This window comes from Amphibalanus amphitrite, unplaced genomic scaffold (genome assembly GCF_019059575.1).
Source record: "Amphibalanus amphitrite isolate SeventyFive unplaced genomic scaffold, NRLGWU_Aamphi_draft 000146F_arrow, whole genome shotgun sequence".
Taxonomy (NCBI): Eukaryota; Metazoa; Arthropoda; class Thecostraca; order Balanomorpha; family Balanidae; genus Amphibalanus; species Amphibalanus amphitrite.
In genome coordinates this window covers 789,191-803,457 of record NW_024881641.1, presented here as the reverse complement: position 1 = coordinate 803,457, position 14,267 = coordinate 789,191, and the positions used below count along the sequence as shown (strand labels likewise).

Here is a 14,267-nt window from a genome sequence, read left to right as displayed (position 1 = left end):
CCCTCTACCGGGGCCTTTTTTCCCCCTACCGAATCTGTGCTGTGCTGAATCTGTGCTGAATCTGTGCCAACTTCCGTTACATAATCAAAACACACTTTTGTAGGATGTCATCATGAAACACAGCGAATAATTGGTTGCTTTTGCAAACTGAAGTATTTATCAAAGCTATTAAATACACAATTACAGCTTGTTGACTCTTGAATGGTGATTTGCGTGAGATCACAAATGTGTCACAAATCAGTGAAAAGTCACAAATCTGTAAAGTCACAGTGAAATCAGTGACTTTACAGATACTTACAGATACTGTTGTTAGGTAGGTAGGCACCTGCGTATTTTATTAAATTTCTTGAAAGTGTGGTGTTTTTTGCAAACGTCTATTTCATTTGCAAATTTGCAAATTTGCAAATTTTTGATTTGCAAATTTTATGGCTAATGACGGTCAAGGTGCATTTTACGATGCAGGTACCAATTTTGTACTTTTTGTAGAATAAATTTGAAATATCTAGGTATGACGGGTGCAATAATTCATGGTTATGCAGCTAAGGCAGAAGGTTCGATTATTGTTTTGTGTGAAAAATATTGGCCTTTTGACTTTTACTTATCCCTATGCAGGCTGGTGCGGTTTAGGATCATAAGCCTGCGTTGTTGCGGGCTGGTGCGCCTTCATCATCATTAACCATATGCATCAGTAGCCTGTTCTGCAGGTCATTTGTCTTTGCTGTTGCTGTAGGTGCAATGACCCATTGGCCTAATTTAAGCTTTTCATTTTTGCTTTCTACTTTTAGACACCTAATCCCACATTTAGCTACTGCTCAAGTGCTCACATCCTGGCTTTTGTGATCATGCTTAATTGCTTAATGCTCACCAAGCTATGCCATTTATGATCATGCATTTCTTTTACTATAAAACGTTACCTACCTTTCTTTTTGTTACCTATAGGAGCCACTTGGGGGTGAAAAATGTCCAAGCGACCTCACGATGCGCTGGAGGTGGAGGAAGAGACTGCTGTTGATGAAAAACATGCAAAGAAGCATACTTTGGATTCTGATGAAGAAGATGAAGTCGACCACAAGAAATATAACTTGATGGATCCAGAAGAAATTGAAGGTAGATAGATACTTTGTTAGAAGGAAGATATTAACTTACAAATGCTTTGCATGTATAGGGACTATCTTAAATCTTTTCATATTCACTTGGTGTTCTTTCATTTTTAGATTTGATATTTATACACATAGAAGAAGTTTTATGCAGTTAGACTTGTGTCAGTTGTTACATCCTAAATCACAATTTCATCTTTCATCACAATTTGATCAACAGTCATGCCCGATTCGGCCGAGCCCCGCGCGAGTATCCAACGACAATGTGACGTTTAGCCTGCCTCCATGACTGGCCGTTAATGGTGTGCTTTGTTCGACATCTGACAGTGTAGCAGGATCATTGAAGATATTGCGTGCGGCTATTGGTTTCCCGAAAAGCAACCGCAGCACGCGTAGGAGCGCTTACTGTAAGAGGGCCTGAGCCCTGAACTTTTTGCGCACCCTGTACTCACACTCGACGCATCTTGCGAGCAGACTGGTGTTTGATTCACCCGTGATTCAATCGATTGGATTGCATCAAACAAAATTTGTTGAATCAAAAAGCTTTGATTCACCGTCTGGATTGTTCCATTGACAAACCATGATTGAAGCAAACGCATTGGGAATCAGAGTTGATTGAATTTAAAAAAAAAAATCATGATTCATGACTTAAGAAAATTGAGGTGAACATAGTTCATCATCAACAATGCACCTGTGCAATGCAACAATGGATCTGTTCAGATGTAAAAATGTATTGTGTTAACCCGCGCCCTGCGGGGGGGGGGGTGTTTGAACACCCCCCTTGTGGTTTTTCGCGAATATCTCAAAACGCCGCCGTTTTTGGTACACCTTATCATACATCAATTCTACACATGTTGTGAAAATTTCAGACCAAGTTCATTCAAGTTCAGGTTAGAGGTGGCAAAATGTGGACCCGAGGACCCGGTCCAAAGAACCAGTCTGGACCCATATGGGTCCAGACCGGTTCCTGGAAATTTCTGACGGGTCCAACCGGGTCCTACCATAACTATACATCTTGCGCACTACACATTATTGCAAAATATGAAGTGAATGTTTCTTTGCACACAGTAGCTCATGAGTATTCCCAGTGGGAAATAGGCTGTTTTACATGATGCAACTAATGATACCTACAAGCAGTTTGTATTAATTGACTTTTGGGGAACGGGTCCAACTGGTTCCGATTCCAACTAAGACCGGGTCCGACTGGTTCCAGAAATGTCCAGCCGGGTCTGGTTCGAGTCTGGTTCCCAAAATTTTCATCTTTTGCCACCTCTAGTTCAGGTCACCAGGTCACTTGAAGTGACCTCACCTCATAAAAAGTTTCAATGTCTGCCATTGCTACACCGAGTGACCGATCGCTTTGAAACTTTCAGCGATTGATAAGGGTAACAGTATCTATAAAATGTTTATCTCAGAATTTTGATATCGGTGACCTAAGGTCAGGTCAATTTTGCGACCTCCCCATTACCTATAAGTCAATGGGAGAAAATTGAAATGCGCCTCTTTTGGGCGAAAGACATTATAAACACTCCCAAACACCGAATTACAAGTGGTTTAAACACACTGAACATGAAAATGGTGTCCGTGACACATATTTATGCCCCTGAGGTCATCTCAGGTCACGAATGGTGTCTAACAGTTTTTTTTCGCAAATAACTTTTGATAGAGGCATGCTATAGCGGTGAAAACGTCTTAGATGTGTTCAGCTCGACGATACGGATCGACTGATATGCAACATGACCTTTTCCGGTCAGGTCATGACCTTGACCTGAGGTCAAATTTTCAAGTTGACCTTTCAAGGTCAAGTTATAGTTCATTCGATGCGTCCTGACGAGAGGAACACGATGCCGGTAAAAGTAAGCTCGTACAAGGCTTGGGTCCAAAATTATTGCAGAAAAACTTTCCGAAAAAATCGGCTATTTTTGCAGTTTTTGCCCCCTGCAGACACAACCGTTGACGTTAGGTCAAATCTGAGAGAATTACTCAGAAAGGGCGTTAATAGGGCTATCGAATGCGCTTTTCCGCGGCGCTTTAGCTCTATTGGTTCCCGAGTTATGCGTTGGCTTCCTGGAAATTGTCGACATTCGACCTGAAAATCGGCAAAATTTTGCCATCAATGACCTCTGGTGACCTGACCTTTGACCTAACCAAAAAAGTGACCGAAGTTATTTCGTCATTATTTTTGGCGCTCTTTCGAACGCCGCCTTCCGCGTATCGCTACGTGGCCCAGGAGCCGAGTTAGAAGGGGGGTGTTCAAACACCCCCCCCCCCAGCAGGGCGTGGAAATCCAGGACCCCCAGCCGGGCGCGGGTTAAAATGACGGCCAAAATATTGGTTTGCTATTTTTTGACCGAATCGAAAAAAGAATTGTTCAATAACTTTTTTGCTGAATCAAACGTGAATTGTTCCATTTTCTGTTTTTTTTTTTTTATTCTTTGAATCGAAAGGAATCGATTCGCCAATTTTTTTTTAAGGAATCAAACGGTGATTGAATAAAAAAAAATCAAATGAAAATCAATCAGTGATTGAATTGATCCAAAAAAGGTGAACCAATAACCAGTCTGCTTGCTAGCGTCATCTTTAACCCATACCTATCCAGAAACATAAATTCCTGAACAAAAAATATCAAATAATTTTGACTTCAAGTGACGCATGGTGCATGACCCTGTAAGTGGCTTACAAGTGACGTAACCTTTTAACACAGGTGAGGAAGAGGGTACCATCACGAAAGACGGAGACATACAGATCACACCATTCAACATGAAAGAAGAAATGACTGAGGGCCACTTTGATGCAGAAGGCAATTATTATTGGAAGAAAGAAGTAGAAATTCGCGACGCCTGGCTCGACAATATCGACGATACAAAAGTGAGTAACGTAAGAAAATTGCTTTTGTCGTCTGCTGTCGGGTAGCTTTTACTGTTCGGTAGAATGCAACAAGGGAGAGCTTTAGGCGCCCGACTAGTGGGTGATGACTCACTGGCTGGTTCGAGGCCGGAAGAATGCAAGTTTTCTGGCACACTTAACTATTCATTCCAGCTGCTGCTAGCAGGAGTGGATAATTGTGCCGAGTTGGGGTAGTACGAGCTTTCCCAATTCCACGCCGGCTTGGCTTTAGAGCCGCAACAGACGGCGGAGGTCAAGGTCACCGCTAGGGCGGCGGCGGATTTGCTGCGCCCGTGCTACCCCAACCCAGCACATTTGTCCACCCCTGGCTGCTAGCAACTGGCGAGAGAAGACCACGCTAAACTAGGAGTGTCATGTCGCCATCTACCTGTGATACGTTAAACTCAAGCCTTAAAAGCTTACCGGTGAACCTGGTTTGGGCGATGTAGTCGGGTGGACGGGGTAGTGGTGCTGCGCAACGACAAGCTGTTGTAGGGGGCATCCGGACTTGTTACCACTCATTTAGCCTTTGGAACTGAGATTAAAAGACGTCCATCACAATGTAAAGGGGCGACTGCATCTAATTTCCAGGCAACGATCACTCAAAGAGTCCGGCGAGATCTTATGAGACTAATCCATTATTGCCGATAATGTTTAATGTACCTAACAGAACAAAGTGCTGTGAATGAGTTCAACTTAGGTGTGGTGTTTTTCACTTAGATGCATCGACTGATCCATATGACCCATTTAGGTCCGGCCAGTAGCGCTCTTGCCCGTCTGAGCGGGCCACGATGTGCTGTGTCATTTGTGGGTCGTGACCTTTGTTGACCCCTTAAGGTCAAATGGTTTTGAGTGTCGCCAAATGGTTTGGGCTGCGTATTTCTTGCCACCAGGACTCTGGTATTTGTGAGTTTCAAGTTAATCCGAGGCTTATCGAATCTAGGCTGATACCTGCGATCTGGGTAGCTGTACCTAATGAATTCTGCGATAGCTGGTTAAATAGCAGGCAGCTACTGCGTGGTCTCTCCGACGCTCAACGCCCGGCCATATTTCAGCAACACTTTGACCCGCGCGCGAAGGCCGGCTCGGATGACGACGACGACGGCTCGTCGGACGGCGAGCTGGAGTCGGTGAAGGACTCGGACCGGGCCGCCACCTACGAGCAGATGCTCGAACTGATGCAGCCGAAGGAGACGGTCGCCAGGGCCCTCCGGCGCCTCGGTGAGCAGTGAGCACAGACCGTCCACGTCAGGTCACCGGCTTTAAGGCGAAAGGCCGAATGTTGTGATTGGTAGACGATAATTGTTGATAAAGTGTTTTCAGCAAAATGTTATTCGCCTTGTTTATTGGTTGGTGTGGCAGGGCGCACCAGCAACGGGGCTATGTCGCTGTGTTCTTTGTATTATTACGAGGAGTATAGCTGATTTGAATCATGCATTTGCGTTTCACTAATTCATTCCTTGTGATTCGACTGCGCCAGGTGGCAACAAGGCCCGTCACTCGGCGTCGGCGCGCTGGAAACAGAAGCGGGCAGCCGCGGCGTCTGGCAGCGCCGAGCCGGACAAGGCGGCTGATGACCGTCAGAGCATGGAGCGCCTGACCGGCCTGGCCGACCGGCTGCTCAGCCAGGGCAACATGGAGGTCTACCAGATGACGCGCGAGGCCGTCAACCACCAGGTAGTCCGCGCCGCGGCAGCTCGTGGGGACACGTCTGTGACCGTGATCGGATGACATGGGATGGTTCGGTTGGTTACATAAGGGTTTTTTCATTATTGATCCATATTCTGTAGTTATTTCACGACAATTGGTATTCAGTGTCACTGCAGTTCAAACATGTAGCTGACAGTGGCTGTACTATAACTCCGGTTGACTCGACTCAGCGGACCCTGGCTCCCCTTCCTGACCTCTCTCCTGCTCGTATGTAGGTGCCCGATCCTAGCCGACCTTACGCCTGAGCACTGACGCACCTGCCCGACCCGCTATTTTTCCTGGTCCCTGACGCACCCCCGGTCCGGTATTGTGGCCTGGTCCCTGACTCCGCCATGGTCCGCTCCCAGCTGGAGCAGCTGCGGAAGCCGGTGGCGGACCGGCTGCAGGGCGCCACCGATGACGACGCGCTGGACATGTTCGCCGACTCGCTGGACCAGCAGCCGGCGGCGGCGGGCGACGGCCGGCCGGCAGTGGGTGGAGCGGACGGCGGCGGGGCGGCCGACAGCCACGGACAGAAGGACGGCGCCGGACAGACAGACGACGCCGCGAAACCGGCGCCAGACGCTAATGGCGCGGCAGAGACGGCCGACTCGGCGGCACTAGGTGAGTCGCACCCCTCAGTGCCATTTGATTGGTGCTTTGCTTGAAAATAGATTCCAGTGAAAGTCCCCGTATCACTGCCACTTATTATCTATCGACTGTGCTGCTATTTTTTAACATGTGGCAGCAGTGGTTGGGGATGCTAGAGCAATTTCCCTGCCTCTCAGAAAAGTGGAGGGATCTTGTGCCTGATCTTGTATTTTGTGTCGCCTCTTTTTGGTCGAGGCCTTTCATTGGCGGTAAGCCGTGTAGCGGGAAGTTATTGAGCTGGAGCCTTTCTAATAAGATACCCTCCTGGCTTTTGATGAGAAACCATGAGTCCAATATCTGTATCTCCGAGGCTCAGATCTCTTTAAGTGTTAGTGGAGGTAGGAGAGAACAGCTTCTTGGGCCGACCTATCCTACTCGCTAAAAAACTCGACTCGCGTTGATGCTGAAATCTGTGCGGCGTGTTACAGACGCCGGCGACGCCGTCACGTGGGAGTTCAAATGGGAGGACAGTGCCGACGCCGAGATCCACGGACCGCACACCTCCGCCGAGATGCACGCCTGGAGCGAGAGCGGCTACTTCAGCGACGCCGTGCTCGTCCGAAAGGTCGGCGCCACCGCCTTCTATCAGGTCAAGCGCGTCGATTTTGAGATCTACATGTAGTGGCAGTGCGGTCCCGTGCTGTGTGCTGTGCTGGTGCTGAAGTGATGCCCTGTGGCAAGCAGAAATATTGCTTGCTGTATCCCGATGATTAAAATTTGGACGGCAGTGTATGTTTTGTTTCCTGCTGCTCCAAACGGAGTGTGCATAGCGTGTTGTGCGCCTAAGGTTTCCGCTGTCATTTTTCATCACATCGCTAACAGGAGATAGCGCACGATCCATTCTAAATAAAGCTCATTTGTCCTTTTTGTGCTTTGAAGCAAGTAAAAATTAGACAAGTGAAAATTGAACAAAGGTCTTGTAGTGTCTATGCCAGGACTACTTATTGTTTTGGCTCATTGCTCAAAAGTCTGCGCGTAGCTTAATCGGTAGAAAGTTGGATTCCCAGTACCGTGGTGGGCTATTTTAGGCAGTGGGGCTATCTGAGACAGCATGTTACAATCGCTATACAACGAAAACCGTTCGATAGTTTTGGTCGTGTTTGCTCAGGCTGGTATGGAATCGCGCGGTGTATTGCCTGAGCTAAAAATGAAAAAAAAAGATATCAGACGGTTTTCATTTTATAGCGACTTTAACCCTCGCCGGCACAGGGGGGTTGATGCAACGCCCAGGATTTTTTCGCTAATAACTCGCGTAAAAAGCGGCCGATCGCGACGAAACTTTCAGTATCCTTGCGTTGATTAATTTTCACCTATCCTGAAAATTTCATGACCCTGACCCAAATAACCTTTGACCTGTGACCTATTTTTCCGAGACCATGTTTGGCCGGAATCGCGATTCGGCGTATGTCGGCTCGCATTAGCCGCGCGTTTGCAGTCTTTTCGTGGTTCCAAGCGTTCAAATATGTGATTTGATGTTGCTCCCTTGCATTAGGGTGGATGTCAAGGTCACCTGAAGGTCAGGTCATTGACCTTTGATGACCTCGGTTCACTTTTTCGAGTTTTACATGTTCCTATGCTAGTTTTTGGAGCTGATTTCGAATTTAGCAACCATTTGAACATTTACGAAGTAGTTTTGGTGCCTTCGTAACATGTTACAAAGCTGTCAGAGGCGGTTGACACGTACTGCGAATGCCCGGCAGGACCCCTACTGGTTGACCTGACCTGACCTGACTCGACCTGGCCTAAATGCATAAAGACATCAACTGTGATCAAAACTAACATTATATTCGTAATCGGCACCCCCCCCCCCCCAAAAAAAAAAACATAGCAGCCACGCTTTACGACGTTCTAACAGGTCCCGATTTTCCCGACTTTTGGGTCATTGACCTTACCTGGAAGGTCAACCGATGACCTAGGATCTTAAAATCGGGTATCATCGGCTTCCTCTCGTCACGGGAAATACGCCCGCTTTTCCCGCGAAGCTCTAGCTCGATCAGGGGCCAAACGCGAGGAGGGGTCGTACCAACTGTTCAGTTCCCCTCCTGGTGCCGTTTAAGGACGCAAAATGGCCTGTGCTGTCGAGGGTTAACAAACTGTCTCGAATAGCCCCAGCTTGGCCGTACCTTCTCAGGTTCGAGGTCAGGTCAAGGTCAATCAAAGGTCAAGTTATGGGGATCCTGTAAGAATTGTGACTTGTAGATGCCCTTTCTCTACCAACCTGCATTCAGAGTCCGGTGCAGATTATTGCAGATTACTTCAGAACGGTGTGAGGCTGCTTAGACTATGTACAGCGTGTCCCAGAATCGACCGAACACTGTTAATCAGCGCATAAGATAAGGGAAAAAATAATTGCACTTTTTTCTTTTTATCGTCCGACATAGCCAATAAGGGTAGCTTCGAAATGGCACATGCAATAGACACGCTAGCTAGGTACAACATTAGCCGACAATTGTAGCTAAATGCCAGACGATGCTGGCTTTAGTTGTTTTACGTTACGGGTCTCCCGAAACTGGTTGTAAGACGGTTTTCATTGACCTCTTGCCGGTGGATACTATAAATATTTTCGATTAACTTTGTATCCAAACTGTTCCCATCCCAGGCCATAAGGCATTCTCTTCCAAAACAAAGAATTCTGCCTACACCACTGTTGCGCTGTTTTTTTTGTTTTGTTTTTTACATGAAGTGGAGAACCTCCATGCCTGAACATGGCGTGACCTTTGGCTTCCAACAGATTTGGTTTCCAAAACAAACCCGTTTATGGCCATTCAGTTCACGACAACCAGTTTTTGTAATGCTGGAATATTACCGCAGTAGCAATCTGTGTTAGCGGTCGTCTTTGGGGCATCACGTGAAGCTGAATGAGCGCACCGTGGCTCAAAATGTCTCACACTTAAATTTTCGACGAGTGCCTGGCTGTCTCGGCTGTTGGGGCGTTGTCACCATCTGACGTCCACACACGACTTTTTTGTGTCGCTCCAAAGGGCAGAATACCTTCGTAAGACCACAAAGTGTGTTTCCATTCACTTTTTTGTTGCATATGTTATGATTTATGGCTGCTTTGTAGCGATTTGCGCTGTCCTTCCGTTAGTTTTGGCATATTTTTCAGATGAGGGGCCCCAAATTCCAAAATTTTGTCGAAGATAGTGGTCAAAGTAGCCTGATGATTCGTAGCTAACCCTGATCTGTCGTTTAGCTTGTTTTTGGGTAGATGGGTGGCCGGTGGCGTTTGTTGTCCATGACATGGCAACAACCCGCTTGACTGGTGCATGCTCCTTTTTGGTCGCGCCCAGGCTTGTCGATCAGGTTATCTCTTGCTCTCTCTGGCTTCGCTCGCTGATACAACTGCGGTTTGCTCACCCCTGCCTGCTTGCAAATGAGCTACTGCCTACTGGAGCTCTCCAGCAAGAACCGTGCCAAAAGTCCGTTTACGAACTTCAGAATTGCACTTTATTCACCATGATTGCCTTTTGTTTGCTGAGGCTGAAAACGAAGAGGGACTACTCTGGATTTTAACTGACTCGAGTCGTGACCGGTCACCAAAAACACACAGTCTCAAAGCTCGATAGCTAAGGTATGTCTTATAAAAGTATAATGCTCGTAGTCGTATATAATTAGAATCGAGCGCAATCGTAGTTTTAGCCACGGTGACTATAAATAGGTTTTAGCCAGGAAATAAATGTTCGGTCAATTCTGGGACACCCTGTATGTAGTGTGGTGCTCGAAAGACCGGCTTAACCGTCCCCCCCCAACACTATCGGGTGACCTCACATGGAAAGAGGTTTCTCAGATCGATTTGAAGCTCTTTTGGGGCGAGTATTGTGTCTAGGTGTCCTGCAAGCTGGGCCCCTCTCACGAAATTATAGCCGAATTCTAGCATGCTTAGCTAATCCTAGCAATCTTAAACGCATTCATGATAGTAATAACAAAATGGTAGAATAATGAACTCCCGTAGATATATGTAGGTCGGCGAGTGAATTGAGCACTTCGCGTGTCAACATTTTAACCCTCGCCGGCACAGGGGGGTTGATGCAACCCCCCCCCCCAAGGTTTTTCGCGAATAACTCGCGTAAAAAGCGGCCGATTGCGACGAAACTTTCAGTACCCTCGCATTGATCAATTTTACACGTTCCCTGAAAATTTCATGACCCTGACCCCAATGACCTTTGACCTGTGACCTCTTTTCCGTGACCATGTTTGGCCGAAATCGCGATTCGGCGGATGTCGGCTCGCATTAGCCGCGCGTTTGCAAGCTTTTCGTGGTTTCAAACGTTCAAACATGTGATTTGATGTTGCTCCCATACATTAGGGTGGGTGTCAAGGTCACCTGAAGGTCAGATCAGGTCATTGACCTTTGGTGATCTTGGGTGACCTCGGTTCACTTTTTCGAGTTTTACATGTTTCTAGGCTAGTTTTTGGAGCTGAATTCGAATTTAGCAACCATTTGAACATTTAAGAAGTAGTTTTGGTGCCTTCGTAACATGTTACGAAGCTGTCAGAGGCGGTTGACACGTATTACGAATACCCGTCACAACCCCTACCGGACGACCTGACCTGACCTGACCCGACCTGGTCTAAATGCTTAAAAACATCATCTCTGATCAAAACTAACACGATATTCGTGATCAGCATCCCGGAAAACCACTTAGCAGCCACACTTTTCGACTTTCTAACAGGTCCCGATTTTCCCGGTTTTCGGTCATTGACCTGACCTGGAAGGTCACCCAATGACCTAGGACCTTAAAATTGGCTATCATCGGCTTCCTCTCGTGGCGGGCAACACGCTCGTTTTTTCCGCGAAGCTCTACTCGATCAGGGGCCAAACGCGAGGGGGGGGGGGTCGTACCAACCCCCCCTTGTGCCGTCGAAGGACGCAAAATGGCCTCTGCCGGCGAGGGTTAAGGGTCCCCTACATTTCTAGATCTTAAATTCCTTAGCTTTGCGACTGTCAACACATTCTAAATTATTCACACATTCTGTGAATGATTTAGTCATTCTTACGCGAAAACAAGCTTATAGGTACTCGGAATATTGGGGGGGGGGGGTAGGTAGGTACTAGTGATGTCAGTTACGGAAAATCGGAATACCGATACCAAACCAAATACCAACCGAAACCGTGGAGAAATACCGAAACCAAACCAACTTGGGAACATGAGGGAAATACCAATTTTTTACCGATTTCTTAGCCTTTTATACATTAGTGGGGGTTCATGATACCAACAAAATACCAAACACATTAGGATTGAAATACCAAACACCAACTTGGTATCGGTTTGGTATCGTTATACCAAAAAGTTGGTATCCGATTGACATCTCTAGTAGGTACTGTACCCCCCCCCCCTGGTAAATTATGGGGGGTCCTGAATCCCGCGTACCCCCCTGTGGCGGAGCCCCTGATATCGAATTACCTATTAATCAACCAATTATTAACGAATTATTAACGAATTAATGATAAAATTATAACGAAATTAATAATTAACACTCACAAACAACGGGATATAGGCAAACATGGCACGCCCATGACTCGTATTTATGCCCCTGAGATCATCTCGGGCAATAAAGGTATTCAGCAGCTTTTCTTTACTTTAACTGTAGATAGGGACATGCTGGGATGATGAAAACTCCATATTTGTTCATTTGTTCAGCTAAACAATATGAATCGACTGATATATGGAGCATGGCATTTAACGTGACCTTCACCTTTGGTGAAATTTGAACCTGACCTTTTCAGCTCAACTCGTAGTTCATTCGACGCGTCTTAATGAGGTAAACGCAATGCAGGTAAAATCAACGTAATGCAAGCTTGATGTCAAAATTTGTTGCAGGAAAACGTTTTCTGCGAAAACGACAAATTTTCAGTTTTTGCCATTTGGAATTTAACCCTCGCCCGTATTGGTGTTTTTTTCCCTTACCGTTTGGCCCCTGATCGAGCTGGAGCTTCGCGGAAAAATGAGCGTGTTGCCGGTAACTAGAGGAAGCCGATGACACCCAATTTTAACCCGCGCCCTGGTGGGGTCTGTTTATAACGCGACCTGGTGGGGGGGGGGCTATTTTTTGCCCCCCCCCCCTCGTATCTCCGAAACTACTGGACGGATCCACAAAATTCAAACGGTGTTCGAAAGGCTTGTCAAATTTGTCGAAGGAAACCAAATTTCATTGACCTCGGGGTCACCGATGACGTCACAGGTCAGGTCAAAGATAAAATGTTTCACCGTTCACGGGTCTACTGGGGAATGCGCTATAACACCGAGGAAAACACATTTTGTCGAGAATCAGCGATAGGGCGTCAGTTGCCTAGTAGATATGTTGCTATTAGAGGTCACTGACAATACCAGGTCAGGTCACAGGTCAGGTCACCAAGGGTCACAGGTCAGGTCACATGAACCCAACTTTACTAAGGTTGTGTGATGCATGTTTTATGGCCAGTTTTTGATTTCCAACTCAATGGTGTTGGTTATAAGACCATCAGGTACGGTTTAGGTCACTCTCTGGTGGAGGTCAGGTCAAGGTCAGGTCAAAAAAGGTCAAATTTCAAAGTTGATATTTTGCATAAAATGGGTATTGATTCAATGCAGCTCGTCACGGGGAGTCTAATGGTGGTCTTTGTTTTGCGCTACGGGGTCTAGAATTGCTAAAAATTGAGTTTGAAAATTTGACGTCATCAATTTTGAACAGTTTTTTCGCTATAACTTTGCCAAAAAAAGAGGTATCAATCTAAAATTTGGTATGTGGATGGAAGGCGGTAAGGACTATCACATATATTCCGGTTTTTGGGAAATTCAAAAAACTTTTTGGATTTTTCGACTATTATATCCAAAAAATCTATTTTTTGATTTTTGGGGGTCAAAATCCAAAAATTTCAAAAATCCGAGACAGCAGTTTTGTAGCCCCGTCAATTCTACAGCTTTTTGTCATCATTTTTCTGTATTTGCAAAGCTATAGGCCTGACAGCTCTTCCTGCGAAACCCTTTTTTGGGTCGAAAACGGCAGAACATGACGTCACTCTGACGTCATTTCCGGCCAACCTATCATAGCTTTTGGAAAAATTGTTGGTCACAATGTGTAAAATTGATGTCCGGGAGGGTACTGAAAGTTTGGTGACGATCGGCGCAGCGGTTCTGGAGATATATCGAAAAGTCTGGAGGGGGGGGGGGCGGGGGCAAAAAATAGTCCCCCCCCACAGGTCGCGGGTTAAGGTCCTAGGTCATTGGTTGAACTTCCAGGTCAGGTCAATGACCCAAAAGTCGGGGAAATCGGGACGTGTTAGAACGTCATTAAAGGGACCCTCCCACCTTCAAAAAAGTTAATGAATTGGCACGAAAGTGATGTCGCTCGATTCAGAAAGAGCGAAAACGAATATCTACCAAATTTCATCGAAAAATATTCACCGGTTTTCAAGATATTAGACTTTTACTTTTGTTTACTTTTTGGGATCTCCGCTGTTCCTAGCGACTTTATTTGAAAGTGCGGCATTTGTTGCGCGCAAAGCAGCATATACCACCGCGTGCTACCAAACGTTTTAGTAAAAGATTTAAAAATCGTTAGATCTCCGCTGACGTCACAAATTCTAAGGGGGCATACCAATGCACTAGCCCCTTAGAATCCGAAAACTGCAAGTTTGAAATTCCATATCTCCGAATTAAAGCATTTGTCGATGTTGTGAGTGCCCAAACCGGTGTTTGCAGGCCATGGCCACCAATTTGGCTATCTCAACTCAAAACTAATGTTAAGGTGGGAGTGTCCCTTTAAGTGTGTTTTCGGGGTGCTGATCACGAATATCATGATAGTTTTGATCACATATGATGTCTTCATGCATTTAGGCCAGATCGGGTCAGGTCAGGTCAGGTTAACCAGTAGGGGTCCTGCCGGGTATTCTTAGTAGGTGTCAACCGCCTCTGACAGCTTCGTAGCATGTTACGAAGGCACCAAAACTACTTCGTAAATGTT

The 14,267-nt window shown here is 46.3% G+C and overlaps 1 protein-coding gene across 10 annotated transcripts; it reads left to right on the top strand.

Annotated features, from left to right (window-relative positions):
* The first annotated feature begins 91 nt into the window (after nt 1-91).
* Nucleotides 92-7,188, top strand: LOC122382758 (CD2 antigen cytoplasmic tail-binding protein 2-like). Of its 10 annotated transcripts, none has more exons than XM_043368524.1 (7): nt 92-133; nt 940-1,107; nt 3,802-3,965; nt 5,039-5,204; nt 5,464-5,660; nt 6,041-6,296; nt 6,752-7,188. In XM_043368524.1, exons 2-7 carry the CDS (start codon nt 960-962, stop codon nt 6,943-6,945), a joined length of 1,125 nt encoding a protein of 374 aa, XP_043224459.1. In that variant the 5' UTR covers nt 92-133; nt 940-959; the 3' UTR covers nt 6,946-7,188. The 10 variants fall into 10 exon arrangements, with proteins under 10 accessions (XP_043224459.1, XP_043224458.1, XP_043224461.1 ...); XM_043368523.1 differs by having other exon boundaries at nt 94-313; XM_043368526.1 differs by having other exon boundaries at nt 133-152.
* The last annotated feature ends 7,079 nt before the right edge of the window (nt 7,189-14,267 follow it).